The 16,873-nt window shown below is 61.8% G+C and overlaps 1 protein-coding gene and 2 long non-coding RNA genes across 3 annotated transcripts; 1 reads left to right on the top strand and 2 right to left on the bottom strand.

Moving 5' to 3' along the window:
• Positions 1-2,804: 2,804 nt before the first annotated feature.
• NDUFS2 (NADH:ubiquinone oxidoreductase core subunit S2) lies at positions 2,805-13,439 on the bottom strand. The gene is made up of 14 exons (XM_064638282.1): positions 13,219-13,439; positions 12,966-13,069; positions 11,623-11,813; positions 10,859-10,979; positions 9,948-10,060; positions 9,098-9,172; positions 8,074-8,151; positions 7,702-7,787; positions 7,495-7,614; positions 6,219-6,348; positions 6,008-6,103; positions 4,718-4,801; positions 3,280-3,337; positions 2,805-2,953 (listed from the first exon to the last, which is right to left on the bottom strand). Exons 1-14 carry the CDS (start codon positions 13,398-13,400, stop codon positions 2,916-2,918), a joined length of 1,476 nt encoding a protein of 491 aa, XP_064494352.1. The 5' UTR covers positions 13,401-13,439; the 3' UTR covers positions 2,805-2,915.
• A 268-nt stretch (positions 13,440-13,707) lies between these two features.
• On the top strand, positions 13,708-15,135 carry LOC135403881 (uncharacterized). The gene is made up of 2 exons (XR_010425516.1): positions 13,708-14,919; positions 15,004-15,135. It is a non-coding gene; the product is annotated as an uncharacterized LOC135403881 (long non-coding RNA).
• LOC135403880 (uncharacterized) lies at positions 14,057-16,858 on the bottom strand. Its single transcript, XR_010425515.1, has 2 exons — positions 16,695-16,858; positions 14,057-15,567 (listed from the first exon to the last, which is right to left on the bottom strand). It is a non-coding gene; the product is annotated as an uncharacterized LOC135403880 (long non-coding RNA).
• Positions 16,859-16,873: the final 15 nt, after the last annotated feature.

Below are 16,873 nucleotides of genomic sequence, written 5' to 3'. Positions count from 1 at the left end.
GGTCTCGGGGTGTCCAGGGGGTCCCCAGAGGGGCCTCGTGGGTGACAAACAGCCCCCCCAAAAGCCCCTCATTTCCCTCCTTGGTCCCTCTACATGTGGCCCAACCAGTGGCCCTCAAGAGGAGCAGCTCTGGGAACACGTGGGGGGCACTGGGGTGGTCTCAGGGGGTCCCCAGAGGGGCCTCGTGGGTGACAAACAGCCCCTCCAAAGCCCCTTTTGTCCCTCCCTGGCCCCTCTACGCGTGGCCCAGGTCCTGGGGGATGCTTGAGGTGTCCCCAGAGGGGGCTCCTCAGTGCCAAACAGCCCCCCAACCCCTCATTTCCCTCTGATCCCACCATTCCATAGGGTCACCCCACCCCAGCCCAGCCCCGTTTTCCACGAGGTCCCCCCTGAACAACCAACACGAGGCTTCGCTTCCAAATTCCGCCTCCCAAAACTGAAGATTCCTCACAGACAAAAAAGGTGCCAGGACAAAAAAAAGCTCTTGCTGCCCATGGAGCGGCCTGGGAGAGGCCCACGGACCGTTTTGGTGCTGGAATTACAACCTTTACGAAAGCAAACACTTGATATTTGTAAAACCGTGGCTATTCCAAGCAATACTTTACATCCAAGCCCACGAAGATTTATGGGCGCTGGCTTCAAGATTTAGTAGTTTTAGGAGGTGGGAAGGCTCAGGGGCTCCCCATTCCCCTTCCCAGTGCTCCCAGTACCCCCAGGGAACCCCATTCTCCTACCAGTGGGGGGGTTCAGAACTGCTTTCCCTGCTCTTGTGGGTCCAAAACGCAGCTTTTTGGTTAAACTGGGAGAAATGGTGTTTATTTGTTCAGCTCTCACACCCATCCCCCCCGAGGTGAGAGCTCTGGAGTGTGGGGGTGGAGTGGGGGCAGCCCCCCAACAGCTTCAGCCCCCCCCCAGATTTGCAGGGTTGCAATTTGGGGCCAAATCAGCCATTTTCAAGGAGGAAAAGCGCCAGTTTTCCATTGCAGTTGAGGGGAGGGGGGGGGTTCTGAGGGGGTCCCGGGTGTTGGGGACAGAGGGAGAGCTGAGGTGGGGTCGGGAGGGAGCTGAGGGGGGGTCACGAGCGTTTCATCTGGAGGGTCTCGTAGGTCTCCTGGTTCCCAGAGCTGAGACCCTGTGGAGTTTTTTTGGGGGGGAAGGTGGGTATGGAGGTGTTTAGGGGGGTGTTGGGGGGAGTTTGTGCCCCCTGTGACTGACACCCACCCTCTGTCACCCCCTCACGTGGGGGTTTCCCACCCAGGGAAGGGGTTTGGGGGCTTTAGGGGGAGTGAGTAGAGGGGACATAGAGGGGACACAGAGGGGACACAGAGGGGACACAGAGGGGACACAGAGGGGGCACAGAGGGGACACAGTGCCCCACCAGGGACAGCAGGGGTGGGCAGGGTCCCCCCCCGGGACAGGGAGGGTCCCCAGGATGTGCCACTTCTGTGACAGGGACACCCCCCACCCCCAGAGCCACCATCCGCCCCCCCACCCCAGGATGTGTCACCCTATGGACAAGACCCCCCAGGACAGACAGACACCCCCCCCCAGTCTGACTCACAGCATAAACGGCCTCTTCCTTTTTCTGGAAAGAGAAAGTGAAAGTGTTGGGAAGGGTGGGGGGGGCCCAGCCGGACACCCACTGACCCCTCCAGCCCCCTGCACCCCCCCCTTGCACCCCCCTTCCCCTCCCCTCCCCAAAATTGGGGAGAGACCCCCCCCAACCCCGTTACCTGCTCCGGTGCTCGCCGCGCTCGCCGAGCCTGGAACTGGGGGAGCAAAAGTGAGGAAAATAAGGAAGAAAACGATAGGGAAAAGCCCCCCAGCCGGGGGGGGACCCCGGAAAAAGGGGGGTGTCCCCCCAACCTCACCCTGAGGCGGCAGTAGAGGCCGGTGAGGACGAGGCTGTAGAGGAAGAGGACGGCGTCCAACACGTAGCAGATTTCGGGCTCCACCAGAACCCCTGGGGGGGGATTTTGGGGGGGAGAGGGTAGGCAGGGGGGTCCCCGGGTCAGCAGGGAGGTGACATCCCCCCTCCTGCACCCATAACCCTCGTGTGGCCCCAGATGGTGACAGCAGAGGGGCCGGGGGGGGTCGCAGGTGGCACCGATGTCCCCTGGGGTGGCACCGGAGCCCCCCTGGAGCCTCCCGGGACCCCCTTTGGGGTCACCCCAAACCCCGGGTCACCCCAAAATCTGAGGCCAGCAGCGAGGGAGCCACATGCCCAGCCAGCTGCTCCCCATCCCGGGGACCCCCATCCCTGTCCCCCCCAGGACCCCCGTTCCTCAGCCCCCCCATCTCCCTGGGCCCCCTCCATCCATGAGACTCCCTGGCACCCCCATCCCCAATTCCCATGGGACCTCCATCCCCTGAATTCCATCCCTTGAGCCCCCATTCCTTGCAACCTCCCTCCCCGGGCCCCTTGTTCTCTGGACACCCCATTCCCGTGGAACCCCCCCTTTGAGCCCCCCCCATCCTCTGGGCCCCCCAATTCCCTGAGACCCCCACCCCTGTAATCCCAACTCCCACAGCACCCCTCACCCCACCACCCCCAATTCCCATGTGCCCCCAATTCCCTGGACCCCCCCCAATCCCCGGGACCCCCCCAATCCCTGGAATCCCAGCCCCCCAGGAGCCCTCGGGAGCCCCCCATACCCATGTCCCCCCCCCGTGTCCCCCCCCAGGCCAGGCCGGTTAGGAGTGGAGTGACCGCGGCAGCTTCTTCCTCCCTCTGACCCTCCTCCCACTTCCCCCCTTCCCTCCCTCCCCTCCTCCGACGGAGGGAGGGACAAGGACACTCAGGACCCAGTTTAGCCTTTATTTGACCCAAAACAGGGAGTGGGGGGGTCACCCGTGGGGGGGGGGGACCCCCAAAGCAGAGCAGCACACGGAGGTGGGGGGACGGGGACACCCCCTCATCGATCCACCTCCCCAAACACGATGTCCTGGGTGCCTGGGGAGGGGGGGGAAAGGGTGGAGTCAGGGCACCCCAAAATGGGGGAGGAGCCCCCCCAAATTGGGGAGAGACCCCCCCCCAAAATGGGAAAGACACCATAAAGGGAAAGGAGCCCCCCTTCAAACTGGAAGCGGCCCCCTGGAAAAGGGAAGGAGCTCCCCAAAGCAACCCCCCCCTAAATGGGAAAGGATCCCCCTCAAAGTGTGGAAGAACCCCCCCCCCAATGGTAAAGGAGCCCCCCCCCCCAACATGGAAGGGGCTCCCAAACTGGAAGGAGCCCCCCCAAAAGGGGAAGGAGCCCCCCCAAAAGGGGAAGGACATACCAATGATGGCCACCACGTCTGCCAGCATGTGGCCCTGGGACATCCGGTCCAGCCCGGCCTGGCACACAAGGACCCCCCCAATTAACCCACAGACCCCCCACAGGGACCCCCAGTTAACCCACAGGGACCCCCAGTTAACCCACAGCCCCCCACAGGGACCCCCAGTTAACCCACAGACCCCCCCACAGGGACCCCCAGTTAACCCACAGGGACCCCCAGTTAACCCACAGACCCCCACAGGGACCCCCAGTTAACCCACAGACCCCCCCACAGGGACCCCCAGTTAACCCACAGACCCCCACAGGGACCCCCAGTTAACCCACAGACCCCACAGGGACCCCCAGTTAACCCACAGCCCCCCACAGGGACCCCCAGTTAACCCACAGGGACCCTCAATTAACCCACAGCCCCCCACAGGGACCCCCAGTTAACCCACAGACCCCCACAGGGACCCCCAGTTAACCCACAGACCCCCCACAGGGACCTCCCAGTTAACCCAAAGACCCCCCACAGGGACCCCCAGTTAACCCAAAGATCCCCCACAGGGACCCCCAGTTAACCCACAGACCCCCACAGGGACCCCCAGTTAACCCACAGCCCCCATAGGGACCCCCAATTAACCCACAGACTCCCACAGGGATCCCTAATTAACCCACAGAGACCCCCCCAATTAACCCACAGCCCCCCACAAGGACCCCCCCCATTAAACCACAGACCCCCACAGAGACCTCCCAAATTAACCCACAGACCCCACAGGGACCCCCAATTAACCCACAGCCCCCTCACAGGGACCCCAATAAACTCGTTGTCCCACAGTGTCCTCTGTCCCTCCCAGTGTCCCCTCTCCCCCAGGTGTCCCTCAGGTGTCCCCTGTCCCCCCCCCCAGTGTCCCCTGTCCCCCCCAGGTGTCTCCTGTCCCCCCCAGATGTCCCCTGTCCCCCCCAGGTATCCCTTGTCCCCCCCAGGTATCCCTTGTCCCCCCCAGGTGTCCCCTGTCCCCCCCCCAGTGTCCCCTGTCCCCCCCAGGTATCCCCTGTTCCCCCCAGGTGTCCCCTGTCCCCCCCAGGTGTCCCCTGTCCCCCCCCAGTGTCCCCTGTCCCCCTCAGGTATCCCCTGTTCCCCCCAGGTGTCCCCTGTCCCCCCCAGGTGTCCCCTGTTCCCCCCAGGTGTCCCCTGTCCCCCCCAGTGTCCCCTGTCCCCCCCAGGTGTCCCCTGTCCCCCCCAGTGTCCCCTGTCCCCCCCAGTGTCCCCTGTCCCCCCCCAGGTGTCCCCTGTCCCCCCCGTGTCCCCTGTCCCCCCCAGTGTCCCCTGTCCCCCCCAGTGTCCCCTGTCCCCCCCCCAGGTGTCCCCTGTCCCCCCCGTGTCCCCTGTCCCCCCCCAGGTGTCCCCTGTCCCCCCCAGGTGTCCCTGTCCCCCCCAGGTGTCCCCTGTCCCTCACCAGGTGAGCGAACCCGGGGGCCTTGATCTTGCAGCGATAGGGGCGACTGCTGCCGTCGGACACCAGGTACACCCCAAACTCCCCCTGGGGACACAGGGACAGTGTTGGGGACACGGGGACAGGGATGGGGACACAGGGACAGGGATGGGGACATGGGGATACCGGGAAAGGGATGGGGACATGGGGACACGGGGACAGGGATGGGGACACAAGGACAGTGATGGGGACACGGGGACAGGGATGGGGACACGGGGACAGCGTTGGGGACACGGGGACAGGGATGGGGACACGGGGACACAGGACAGGGAGAGGGACACAGGGACACGGGGACAGGGATGGGGACATGGGGACAGGGATGGGGACACGGGGACAGTGTTGGGGACACGGGGACAGGGAGGGGGATGTGGGGATAGGGATGGGGACACAGGGACATGGGGACAGGGATGGGGACACGGGGACAGGGATGGGGACACGGGGACAGGGAGGGGGACGTGGGGATAGGGATGGGGACACAGGGACACGGGGATAGGGATGGGGACATGGGGATATGGGGACAGGGATAGGGATATGAGGACAGAGTGACAGGCTTAGGGACATGGGGACACAGCTGGGGACATGGGGACAGGGATGAGGATGTGGGGATGGGGACATGGGGATACCAGGAAAGGGATGGGGACATGGAGACAGGGATGGGGACATGGGGATACCAGAACAGGGATAGGGACATGAGGACACAGGGACAGGGTGACAGGCTTAGGGACATGGGGACACAGTTGGGGACATGGGGACAGGGTTGGGGACATGGGGATGGGATTGGGGACAGGGTGGGGACATGGGGAGAGGCTCGGAGACACACTTGGGAATATAAGGGCACAGTGACAGGGTTGGGGACACAGGGACAGGGTTTGGGATACAGGGACAGGGTTGGGGACACAGGGACAGGGTGACAGGCTTAGGGACACGGGGACACAGTTGGGGACACAGGGACAGGGTTGGGGACACAGGGACAGGGTTGGGGACACAGGGATGGGGTGACAGGCTTAGGGACACAGGGACAGGGTTGGGGACACAGGGACAGGGTTGGGGACACAGGGATGGGGTGACAGGCTTAGGGACACAGGGACACAGTTGGGGACATGGCAATAGGGTTTGGGACACAGGGACAGGGTTGGGGACACAGACGGGCACGGGGACACACTGGGAGCCCCCAGTCACGCCCAGTGCAAGGGGGGGACACACGTGGCACGGGAGGACAGACCCCTGTCCCCGTCACACGGCCAGAAGTGTCACCTTGGGGGCCTCAATGGCCGTGTAGGTGGCCCCGGGTGGCACCTGGTAGCCCTCGGTGTAGAGCTTGAAGTGGTGGATCAGGGACTCCATGGAGGTCTGGGGAGAGAAGGGGGGGCTCCTGCAGTGGGTGGCACCTGTCCCAGGTGTCACCTGTCCCCGGTGTCACCTATCCCAGGTGTCCCCTGCCCGGGTGTGGCAGTGCCACCTTTACCTTCATCTCCGCCCGTTTCGGGGGCGAGATTTTGGCGTCGTCCACCTTGATCTCGCCGGGCGGCATCTTGTTGAGGCACTGCAGGATGATCCGCAGGGACTGGCGCATCTCCTCCACCCGGCACAGGTACCTGGGCACCCCAACACCAGGGCAGGGGGGTTGGCTGTCCCCCAGGGGCACCATCACCTGTCCCTGGCACCATCACCTGTTCCCGGCATCATCACCTGTCCCTGGCACCATCACCTGTCTCTCACCTGTTCCTGGCACCATCACCTGTCCCTCATGTGTCCCTGGCACCATCACCTGTCCTTTGCACCATCACCTGTCCCTGGCACCATCACCTGTCTCTCACCTGTTCCTGGCACCATCACCTGTCCCTCATGTGTCCCTGGCACCATCACCTGTCCTTTGCACCATCATCTGTCCCTGGCACCATCACCTGTCTCTCACCTGTTCTGGCACCATCACCTGTCCTTTGCACCATCACCTGTCCCTGGCACCATCACCTGTTCCTGACACCATCACCTGTCCCTGGCACCATCACCTGTCCTTTGCACCATCACCTGTGCCTGGCACCATCACCTGTCCTTTGCACCTGTCTCTCACCTGTCCCTGGCACCATCACCTGTCCTTTGCACCTGTCTCTCACCTGTTCCTGGCATCATCACCTGTCCTTTGCACCATCACCTGTCCCTGGCACCATCACCTGTTCCTGACACCATCACCTGTCCCTGGCACCATCACCTGTCCCTGGCACCATCACCTGTTCTTTACGCCATAACCTGTCCCTGGCACTATCACCTGTCCTTTGCACCATCACCTGTCCCTGGCATCATCACCTGTCCATCACCTGTCCCTGGCACTATTACCTGTCCTTTGCACCATCACCTGTCCTTTGCACCATCACCTGTCCCTGGCATCATCACCTGTTCTTTACACCATAACCTGTCCCTGGCACCATGACCTGTCCTTTGCACCATCACCTGTTCCTGGCATCTGTTCCTGGTACCATCACCTGTCCTTTGCACCATCATCTGTCCCTGGCATCATCACCTGTCCCTCACCTGTCCCTGGCACCATCATCTGTCCCTGGCACCATCACCTGCCCCTCACCTGTTCCTGACACCATGACCTGTCCTTTACACCATCACCTGTCCCTGGCACCATCACCTGTTCCTGGCACCATAACCTGTCCTTTACACCATCTCCTGTCCCTGGCACCATCACCTGTTCCTCACACCCCTCCTGTGCCCTGTGCCCTGCCCTGTGCCCTCACCTGTCGTAGCAGTCCCCCCGGGAGCCGATGGGGACGTCGAACTCCACCTGGTCGTAGACGTCGTAGGGCTGCGTCTTCCGCAGGTCCCAGTGGATCCCGGAGCCCCGGAGCATCACCCCACTGGGAACCCCCCAAAAACACACCTGAGGGCTGTGCCACGCCCCGCCCCGGGCACGGGGGCACCCCTGGGGCGGGGGGTGGGCTCACCTGAAGCCGTAGTTCAGGGCCTCCTCGGCCGTGATCACCCCGATGTCCACGGTGCGGTTCTTCCAGATGCGGTTGTTGGTGAGCATCTGGGGGGGCAGGGGACACCTGGCACACCTGGCACCTGCCCAGGGCACCTGGCACATGCTCCTGGCACCCCTCACCCGTCCCTTGTACCTAAAACCCGTCCCTGTCATCAATACCTTGCACCTCTCACCTGTCCTTGGCAGCATCACCTCCCCCTGGCATCATTACCTGTCCCTGGCACCCCTCACCTGTCCCACCTGGCACCATCTCCCCTTGGCATCATTACCTGTCCCTGGCACCATCACCTGTCCCCCCCCCCCTCCCCAGATTCCCGAACTCCCCCCTCACCTCCTCCACCTCGTCGATCCGGATGGAAAAGTTCTTGACGAACTCGTAGATGTCGTCCATGAGCCCCAGGGGCAGGTCCTGGCACGGGGGGACACGGGGCATTGGGGGGACAGGTGGGAGCTCAGGTGGGACTGGGGGGACAGGTGGGACTGGGGGGACAGGTGGGAGCTCAGGTGAGACTGGGGGGGACAGGTGGGATTGGGGGGACAGGTGGGATTGGGAAGACAGGTGGGATTGGGGGGACAGGTGGGACTGGGGGACAAGTGGGAGCTCAGGTGAGATTGGGGGACAGATGGGATTGGGGGGACAGGTGGGATTGGGAGGACAGGTGGGACTGGGGGGACAGGTGGGATTGGGGGGACAGGTGGGAGCTCAGGTGGGACTGGGGGGACAGGTGGGATTGGGAGGACAGGTGGGACTGGGGGGACAGGTGGGATTGGGGGGACAGGTGGGACTGGGGGGACAGGTGGGAGCTCAGGTGGCACCAGGGATGTGGGCAGGGGGGGCCCACTGGATGTCCCAGGTGTGGAGGACTCAGGGGAATGGAGGTCCCTGGAAATGGGGGTTCGAGGAAGAACGGGAGGTCCCAGGGGAATGGGGGTGACCCCAGGAGGGGGGGGGGTCCCAGGGAATGGGGGGATCCTGGGACTGGGGGGTCCCAGGGGAATGGGGGTGACCCCAGGAGGGGGTTACCAGGGATGGGTGGGGGTCCCAGGGCATGGGGGGGATCCTAGGACTGGGGGGTCCCAGGGGAATGGGGGTGACCCCAGGAGGGGGTTACCAGGGATGGGAGTCCCAGGGAATGGGGTTCCCAAGGCATGGGGGGATCCTGGGGCTGGGGAGTCCCAGGAGAATGTGGGGGGGTGACTCCAGGAGGGGGATCCCAGGGATGGGGGTCCCAGAGAGAGACATCCCAGGTATGGGGGACCCAGGGAAGTGGGGGGTCCCAGGGGAATGGGGGGTCCCAGGGATGGGTGTCCCAGGGATGGGGGTCCCAGAGGAAGCCCAGGGAGCCCCCCCTTACCTGGTGCACCCCCCCGGGGCGGATGTAGGCCGCGTGCATCCGTGCCCCCGACACCCGCTCGTAGAACTCGAACATCTGAGGGGGCACAGGAGAACCCCCGGTCTGCACAGACCCCCTGGCACCCCAAAGGGCACTGGGGGTGACTGGGGGGCACTGGGAGTGCTGGGGAGGCATTGGGAGCAGTGGGGGGACACTGGGAGTGCTGGGGGGGCACTGGGAGTGCTGGGGAAGTGCTGAGAGCACTGGGGGGCACTGGGGGAATGCTAAGAGCACTGGGGGGCACTGGGAGTGCTGGGGAGGCATTGGGAGAACTGGGGGGACACTGGGAGTGCTGGGGGGCACTGGGAGTGCTGGGGGAGTGCTAGGAGCACTGGGGGGCACTGGGAGTGCTGAGAGCACTGGAGGGCACTGGGAGCACTGGGGGGCACTGGGAGCACTGGGGGAGTGCTGAGAGCACTGGGGGGCACTGGGAGTGCTGGGGAGGCATTGGGAGAACTGGGGGGACACTGGGAGTGCTGGGGGGACACTGGGAGTGCTGGGGGGCACTGGGAGTGCTAGGGGAGTGCTGAGAGCACTGGGGGGCACTGGGAGTGCTGGGGGAGTGCTGAGAGCACTGGAGGGCACTGGGGGGCACTGGGAGCACTGGGGGAGTGCTGGGAGCACTGGGGGGCACTCAGAGTGCTGTGGGGGCACTGTGAGCACTGGTGGAATACTGGGAGAGACTGAGGGTCAATGGGAGCACTGGTGGAGCACTGGGAGAGACTGTGGATCACCAGGAACATGGGGGGTCACTGGGAACTCTGGGGAGCACTGGGAGGGCACCGGGGGCAGCGCTGCCCCCCAGGCTCACCTTCTCCCTCTCCTCAAACATCCAGAAGAAGGGGGTCATGGCCCCGATGTCCAGCGCGTGCGTCGTCACCGCCATGATGTGGTTGAGCAGCCGCGTGATCTCCGCGAACAGAACTGGGGGAGAGGGGGGGAAAAGGGGAGGGATTCATGGAATCATGGAATCCACGGGGTTGGAAAAGCCCTCTGAGATCATCCAGTCCAACCCTTGCTCCAACAGCCCGTGGCACTGATGCCACATCCAGTCTGTCCTTAAACATCTCCAGGGACGGAGAATCCACCCCCTCCCTGGGCAGCCCATTCCAATGGCTGAAAAGAATTCCTTCCTAATATCCAACCTACACCTCCTCTGGCACAGCTGGAGACCCTCCTGTCCTGCTGCTGGTTCCCTGGAGCAGACCCTGACCCCCTCCTGGCTCCCCCCTCCTGTCAGGAGTTGTGCAGAGTGGGGAGGTCTCCCCTGAGCCTCCTCCTGTCCAGGCTGAGCCCCCCCAGCTCCCTCAGCCTCTCCTCACGGGAGTTGTGCTCCAGCCCCTTCCCCAGCCTGGCTGCTCTTCCCTGGCCCTGCTCCAGCCCCTCCGTGTCCTTCCTGAGCTGAGGGCCCAGAGCTCAGGGACAGGGGACAGGGCACTCGAGGTGAGGCCTTACAAGGGCAGAATCTCTGATCCCAATCCAGGCCAGGATCCATCGGCCCTCTTGGCCCCCTGGGCACACTCTGGCTCCTGTTCAGCTTCCTGCCCATCCCAAATCCCACCTCCCTCAGCCTCTCCTTATGGGAATTTTGCTCCAGACCCTTCCCCAGCCTCTGGTCCTGCTCCAGCCCCTCCCTGCCCTTCCTGAACTCAAGGCCCAGTTCCCAAAATCCTGGGGGTCCACAAAAACCAGGAATGCCAAGGGGGACACCCTCCTGCCCACCTCGGATCCACTGGGCCCGCAGAGGGGGGCGGATGTTGAGCAGCTTCTCCACGGCCAGGGAGTAGCACTGCTCGTTGCACATCATGGACACGTAGTCCAGGCGGTCGAAGTAAGGAAGGGCCTGTGGAAAAAAGAGGGAATACTGGGAGCACTGGGAGGCAGGGCTGGCAGCAGAACCTGCCCGGCTTCCGTGGGAACTGGGAACAGGGTTAGAAGCTCTGGGAAAAAGGGACAACCCTGAGATGGGGTCAGGGATGGAGGGACACGTGGATACACCCCCTGAGATGGGATGAGAGCTGTGGAAGACAGATGATATCCCTCTTCCAGGATTTTCCAGCTCCTTGGAGGGGCTGCAGGCCCCAAATCTGGGACCTTCAGCGTGTCCCAGGTGAGCCTGGAATCAGGGATTGGGGTTCTGGGGGGCTTGGGATGGGTCTCCCAGGGACTGGGAGGTCACAGGGGTGGGGGATCCCAGGGTTGTGTCCCCAGGGAACTCAGGGGGTCCCAGGGCACTGGGGGCTGCAGGGATGGGGTCCTGAGGGATTGGGGGGTCCCAGGGGATTGGGGGGCTGCAGGGCTGTGTCTCTGAGGGGATTTGGGCTCCCAGGGGATTGAGGGGCTGCAAGGCTGTGTCTCCGAGGGCATTTGGGGTTCCCAGGGGATTGGGGGGCTGCAGGGTTGTGTCTCCGAGGGCACTGGGGGTTCCCAGGGGGATTGGGGGCTCCCAGGGGGTTTGGGGGCTCCCTGGGGCTCTGGGGTCCCACCTGCAGGTACGTTTTGTACTCGATGAGCTTCTCAGTGCCCCTGTGCAGCAGCCCCACGTGGGGGTCGCAGCGTTTCACCGTCTCCCCGCTCAGCTCCATCACCAGCCGCAGGACCCCGTGAGCCGCCGGGTGCTGGGGCCCGAAGTTGATGGTCAGGCTGGAGACCTTCTTGTGGGCCACGGGGTCTTTGTCTGGGGCAGGACACAAGGGGGGAGTCAGGGGAGAGGGAGGAGACCAGGATAACCCTCCCTCACCCCCCCCCAGATATGGCTCAGTGGCACAGAATGATCCCCCCCCCCATCCAAACCCCTCAAATCCAGGGGCTCAGGGAGCACCCCCAAACCCCCCACAGCTGCCCTAAGTGCCCCCCCCAAATGCCAGGTTGGCACCCCCTGGGTCACCACCGGGCCATGAGTGCCCCAAAACTGTCCCTAGTGCCCCCCTGACAGCACCGAGTGCCCCCCCCAAGGATTTTAGGGCACCCTTAGTTCACTTGACACCCCCCCAAGGCCTCGACCTCCCCCCCAGTGTCTCCATGTCCCCCCTCAAAGGTCTGGGGACCCCTCCAGGGCCTCCCCAAGAGCCTTGGCTCCCCCCAGGTTATCTGACACTCCCCTAAAGCCTTGACCTTCCTCTTCAGGACCCCCCCCTCCAAAGCCTCAGGACCCTTCCATGTCCCACCCACCCACCCGAGAACCTCAGAACCACTCCAGGGGTCCCCCCAAAAGCCTCAGGGCACCCTTAGTGCACCGGATACCCCCTCAAGGCCTTGATCTCCCCCCCACTGCCTCCGTGTCCCCCCTCAAAGGTCTGGGGACCCCTCCAGGGCCTCCCCAAGAGCCTTGACTCCCCCCCAGGGCCTTGACCTTCCTCCTCAGGCCCCCCCTCACAAAGCCTCAGGACCCTTCCATGTCCCACCCACCCACCCAAGAACCTCAGAACCCCTCCAGGGGTCCCCCCAAAAGCCTCAGGGCACCCTTAGTGCACCAGATACCCCCTCAAGGCCTTGACTTCCCCCCCAATGACTCCATGTCCCCCCTCAAAGGTCTGGGGACCCCTCCAGGGCCTCCCCAAGAGCCTTGACTCCCCCCAGGTTATCTGACACTCCCCTAAAGCCTTGACCTTCCTCCTCAGGGCCCCCCCCAAAGCCTCAGGACCCTTCCATGTCCCACCCACCCACCCAAGAACCTCAGAACCCCTCCAGGGGTCCCCCCAAAAGCCTCAGGGCACCCTTAGTTCACCTGATACCCCCTCAAGGCCTTGACCTCCCTCCCAAACCACCCCCCTTCCAAAGGCCTGGGGACCCCCTCAGGCTCCCCCCTCCCTCCCCGCTCTCCCCTCACCGTTCCAGGGCGGCGGGACCCACTTCTCGGTCTCCTTGCTCGGGTACATGACGGCGCCGGCGAATTGCTGCGCCCACTCCACGTCGGGCTGCCATTGCCGCGACCTACGGAGGGGAGACACACGGGGGGCGTGAGGGGGGGGACAAGGACTGTCATGAGGGGGAGAAGGGACACCCAGGGACCACCACCGCCGATCCCCCCCAGCCCCTCGCAGCCCCCCACTCTGCCCTCCCCGGTGTCCCCCGGGTCTCACCGGGCAGGGGCCGGGCCCAGGCGGGGTCCCACCGGCCTCAGACCCGCGGGGCCGCGGAGCCGCCACAGCGCCCGCAGCGCCGCCATCGTGCCCTTGGCGCTGCGCATGCGCGGCGGGGAAGGGCAGAAGCGGCGGGAGACGCCATGTTGGGTGTGGGCAGGGAAGCCTGTGGGAGGCGCCATGTTGGGTGTGGGCAGGGGAAGCCTGAGGGAGACGCCATGTTGGGTGTGGGCAGGGGGAAGCCTGAGGGAGACGCCATGTTTGGGTGTGGGCAGGGGAAGCCCCAGAATCGCAGAATCTCCAAATATTCACATCTAAATATTGGATTTTTGGGGGATATCTCCAAATATTGGATTTTTGGGGGGGTCATCTCCCAATAATCACATCCAATTATGGATTTTTTGGGGGATATCTCCAAATATTCACATCCAAATGTTGGATTTTGGGGGATATCTCCAAATAGTCACATCTACTTATGGGATTTTTTTTGAGGATATCTCCAAATATTCATACCCAAATATTGGATTTTTTGGGAGATATCTCCAAATATTCACATCCAAATATTGGATTTTTGGGGGGATATCTCCAAATATGGGATTTTTTGGGGGGTTATCTCCAAATATTCACATCCACTTATTGGATTTTCGGGGGGATATCTCCAAATATTCACATACAATTACTGGATTTTTTTTTGGGATATCTCCAAACATTCACATCCAAATATTGCATTTTTGGGGGGATACCTGTAAATACTGACATCCACTGATTGGATTTTTGTATCCAAATGTTGGATTTTTTTGGGGGGATTATATCCAAATATTCACACCCAAACATTGGATATTTCCAGACAGCGAATGCGACCTTTTATTTTCCAAGGAATATCCGCAATTCCAGCGGCATCACACGGAGAGGAGTCGACTCCCCCAGCATTGCAGCAGCTCCGTGCTCATCCAGAGGGAGGATCCCACGATCCCTGAGATTCCTGTGATCCCTGTGTCCCATCCCTACGTCTAATCCCTGTTATCCCTGTTTCCAGTCCCTGTGTCCCATCCCTGTTATCCTTGCTTCCAATCCCTGTTATCCCTGTGTCCAATCCCTATTATCCCTGTGTCCCAATCCCTGTTATCTCTGTTTCCAATCCCTGTTTTCAACCCCTGTTCTCCCTGTTTTCCAATCCCTATTATTCCTGTGTCCAACCCCTGTTATCCCTGCCTCCAATCCCTGTTATCCCTGTTTCCAATCCCTGTTTCCAACCCCTGTTATCCCTGTTTCCAATCCCTGTTATCCCTGTGTCCAATCCCTGTTTCCAATCCACAGAGCCGGAAAGCGCCTCTGGAAGCGGAAGAATTCCCTGGAAGGAGCGTTGGGATCCGGCTAAATGACGGGATAGGAGGCGTAGCTGGCGATGCCGCAGCGGTTGGAAGCGTTCCGGGCCATCCGGATGTATCCCGAGTCTCCAAACCAGACCCCCCCAGCTCCGGGAAAACAGGGAAGAAACACACGGAAAAAACCTCAATTCCGGCTTTTCCCGGGCGGATTCACCGACATCCGGATACCGGAGGGGGGGCGGAGTAGATGGATCCGTGGGGTTCCCGCTCCCGGGAATCATGGAAGGGGGTTATGGAATTGTGGGATGAGCCAATGGAATCATGGAATGGGGTTATGGAATCCTGGAATGGGGTTATGGAATCGTGGAATGGGGTTATGGAATCGTGGAATGAGACAATGGAATCGTGGGATGAGTCAATGGAATCATGGAATGAGCCAATGGAATTGTGGGATGAGTCAATGGAATCATGGAATGGGTTATGGAATCATGGAATGGGTTATGGAATCATGGGATGAGTCAATGGAATTGTGGAAGAGGGTTATGGAATTGTGGAATGGGTTATGGAATCATGGAATGGGGTTATGGAATCGTGGAATGGGGTTATGGAATCGTGGAATGGGGTTTTGGAATCATGGGATGAGCCAATGGAATCGTGGAATGAGTCAATGGAATCGTGGAATGAGTCAATGGAATCACGGATCTGGACAATTCCAAGTATAAAATCATGGAATTCCATAACGGCTTGGATTGGGAGGGACATTATGGATCAACATTCCAACCCCCCTTCCGTGTTCCAAGGGGTCAAGGAGCACCTGAGGGACACAGGAGGGGGGGAGGGAGGGGACTCTGATCCCTGTGGGTCCCTTCCAGCTGGGAATATTCCGGGATCTCCCCCCCACCCCCCTTGGACATTCACCTGTTCTTCACCAGCCAGTATTCCTTGTTTTCCAGGGATCCGTATCCCACCACCAGCACCGCGTGGTTCACCTCCTGCGTGCACTGGGGGTCGTCGTACACCCCTGGGCGGGAAAAACCGGGAATTCCAGGCCTCCCGCCGGGAATTCACCCCCCCAGCTTCCCAAATCCCACCCGACTCCCGAAGGTTTCTTCACGCCAGGGGAGCTCCTGGGGTGGAAAGGATGGAACAAGGTTCCAATGGAAGAGACCTGAATCCCGGAATCCCATCCCATTCCAATCTCCCTCCAGGAATTAACCCCCCAAATTTCCCAAAATTCCCCCCTGATTCCCAATTTCCCAGAAGGTCTCCGGGGTTGGAAAGACCCAGGAAGGTGGGTTTTGCCCCATCGTGGGTTGGGTTGGAAGAGTCCCAAAGCCCCAAAAACCACCCAGTTCCAGCCTCTCTCCAGGAATTCACCCCAAATCTCCCAAAATTCCCCCCAATTCCCAATTTCCCAGAAGGTCTCCAGGGTTGCAAAGTCAGAAGAAGGTGGGTTTGTCCCACCAGGGCATCACAAGCCGGGCTGGAAAAATCCCAAAGCCCCAAAAACCCAGGTTCCAACCCCACTCCATAAATCCAATATGCCCCTTCCCTTCCCTTCCCTTCCCTTCCCTTCCCTTCCCTTCCCTTCCCTTCCCTTCCCTTCCCTTCCCTTCCCTTCCCTTCCCTTCCCTTCCCTTCCCTTCCCAAACCTTCCCAAACCTTCCCAAACCTTCCCAAAACCTTCCCAAACCTTCCCAAACCTTCCCAAAACCTTCCCTTCCCAAACCTTCCCAAACCTTCCCTTCCCTTCCCAAACCTTCCCTTCCCAAACCTTCCCTTCCCTTCCCTTCTCAAACCTTCCCTTCCCTTCCCTTCCCTTCCCTTCCCTTCCCTTCCCAAACCTTCCCTTCCCTTCCCAAACCTTCCCTTCCCAAACCTTCCCTTCCCTTCCCTTCTCAAACCTTCCCTTCCCTTCCCAAACCTTCCCTTCCCAAACCTTCCCTTCCCAAACCTTCCCTTCCCTTCCCTTCCCTTCCCTTCCCTTCCCTTCCCTTCCCTTCCCTTCCCTTCCCTTCCCTTCCCTTCCCTTCCCTTCCCTTCCCTTCCTTTCCCTTCCCTTCCCTTCCCTTCCCTTCCCTCCCCTCCCCTCCCCTCCCCTCCCCTCCCCTCCCTTCCCGAGCCGTTCCCATTCCCGGTTCCCCTCACCGGAGTGGTACAGGAAGAAGGTTGGCCGGGTGGCATCGATGGCCACGGCCACGGGCCCCACGGTGGCCACGGCGTCCCGGAGCGCGGCCTCGTCCCCCTCCGGCAGCTCCACGTAGCGGGAGCAGGAGGCGGCGCTGGCCGAGGCATTGTAGCGGCACGTCCCGTTCTGCTGGAGGGGA

This window comes from Pseudopipra pipra, chromosome 29 (assembly GCF_036250125.1).
Source record: "Pseudopipra pipra isolate bDixPip1 chromosome 29, bDixPip1.hap1, whole genome shotgun sequence".
Taxonomy (NCBI): Eukaryota; Metazoa; Chordata; class Aves; order Passeriformes; family Pipridae; genus Pseudopipra; species Pseudopipra pipra.
The sequence above is the reverse complement of the archived record's forward strand: the minus strand, read 5'-3'. Positions and strand labels throughout refer to the sequence as shown.

What these genes read in the sequence shown, in the direction of transcription:
- NDUFS2 (XM_064638282.1), bottom strand. Translation starts at nt 13,400, where the DNA reads ATGGCGCCTCCCACAGGCTTCCCTGCCCACACCCAACATGGCGTCTCC. An exon ending in GCGGGCCCAGTGGATCCGAG is followed by an intron (nt 10,061 to 10,858) that starts GTGGGCAGGAGG and finishes CCTCTCCCCCAG; the next exon opens with TTCTGTTCGCGGAGATCACG. An exon ending in GGATCGACGAGGTGGAGGAG is followed by an intron (nt 7,788 to 8,073) that starts GTGAGGGGGGAG and finishes CTGCCCCCCCAG; the next exon opens with ATGCTCACCAACAACCGCAT.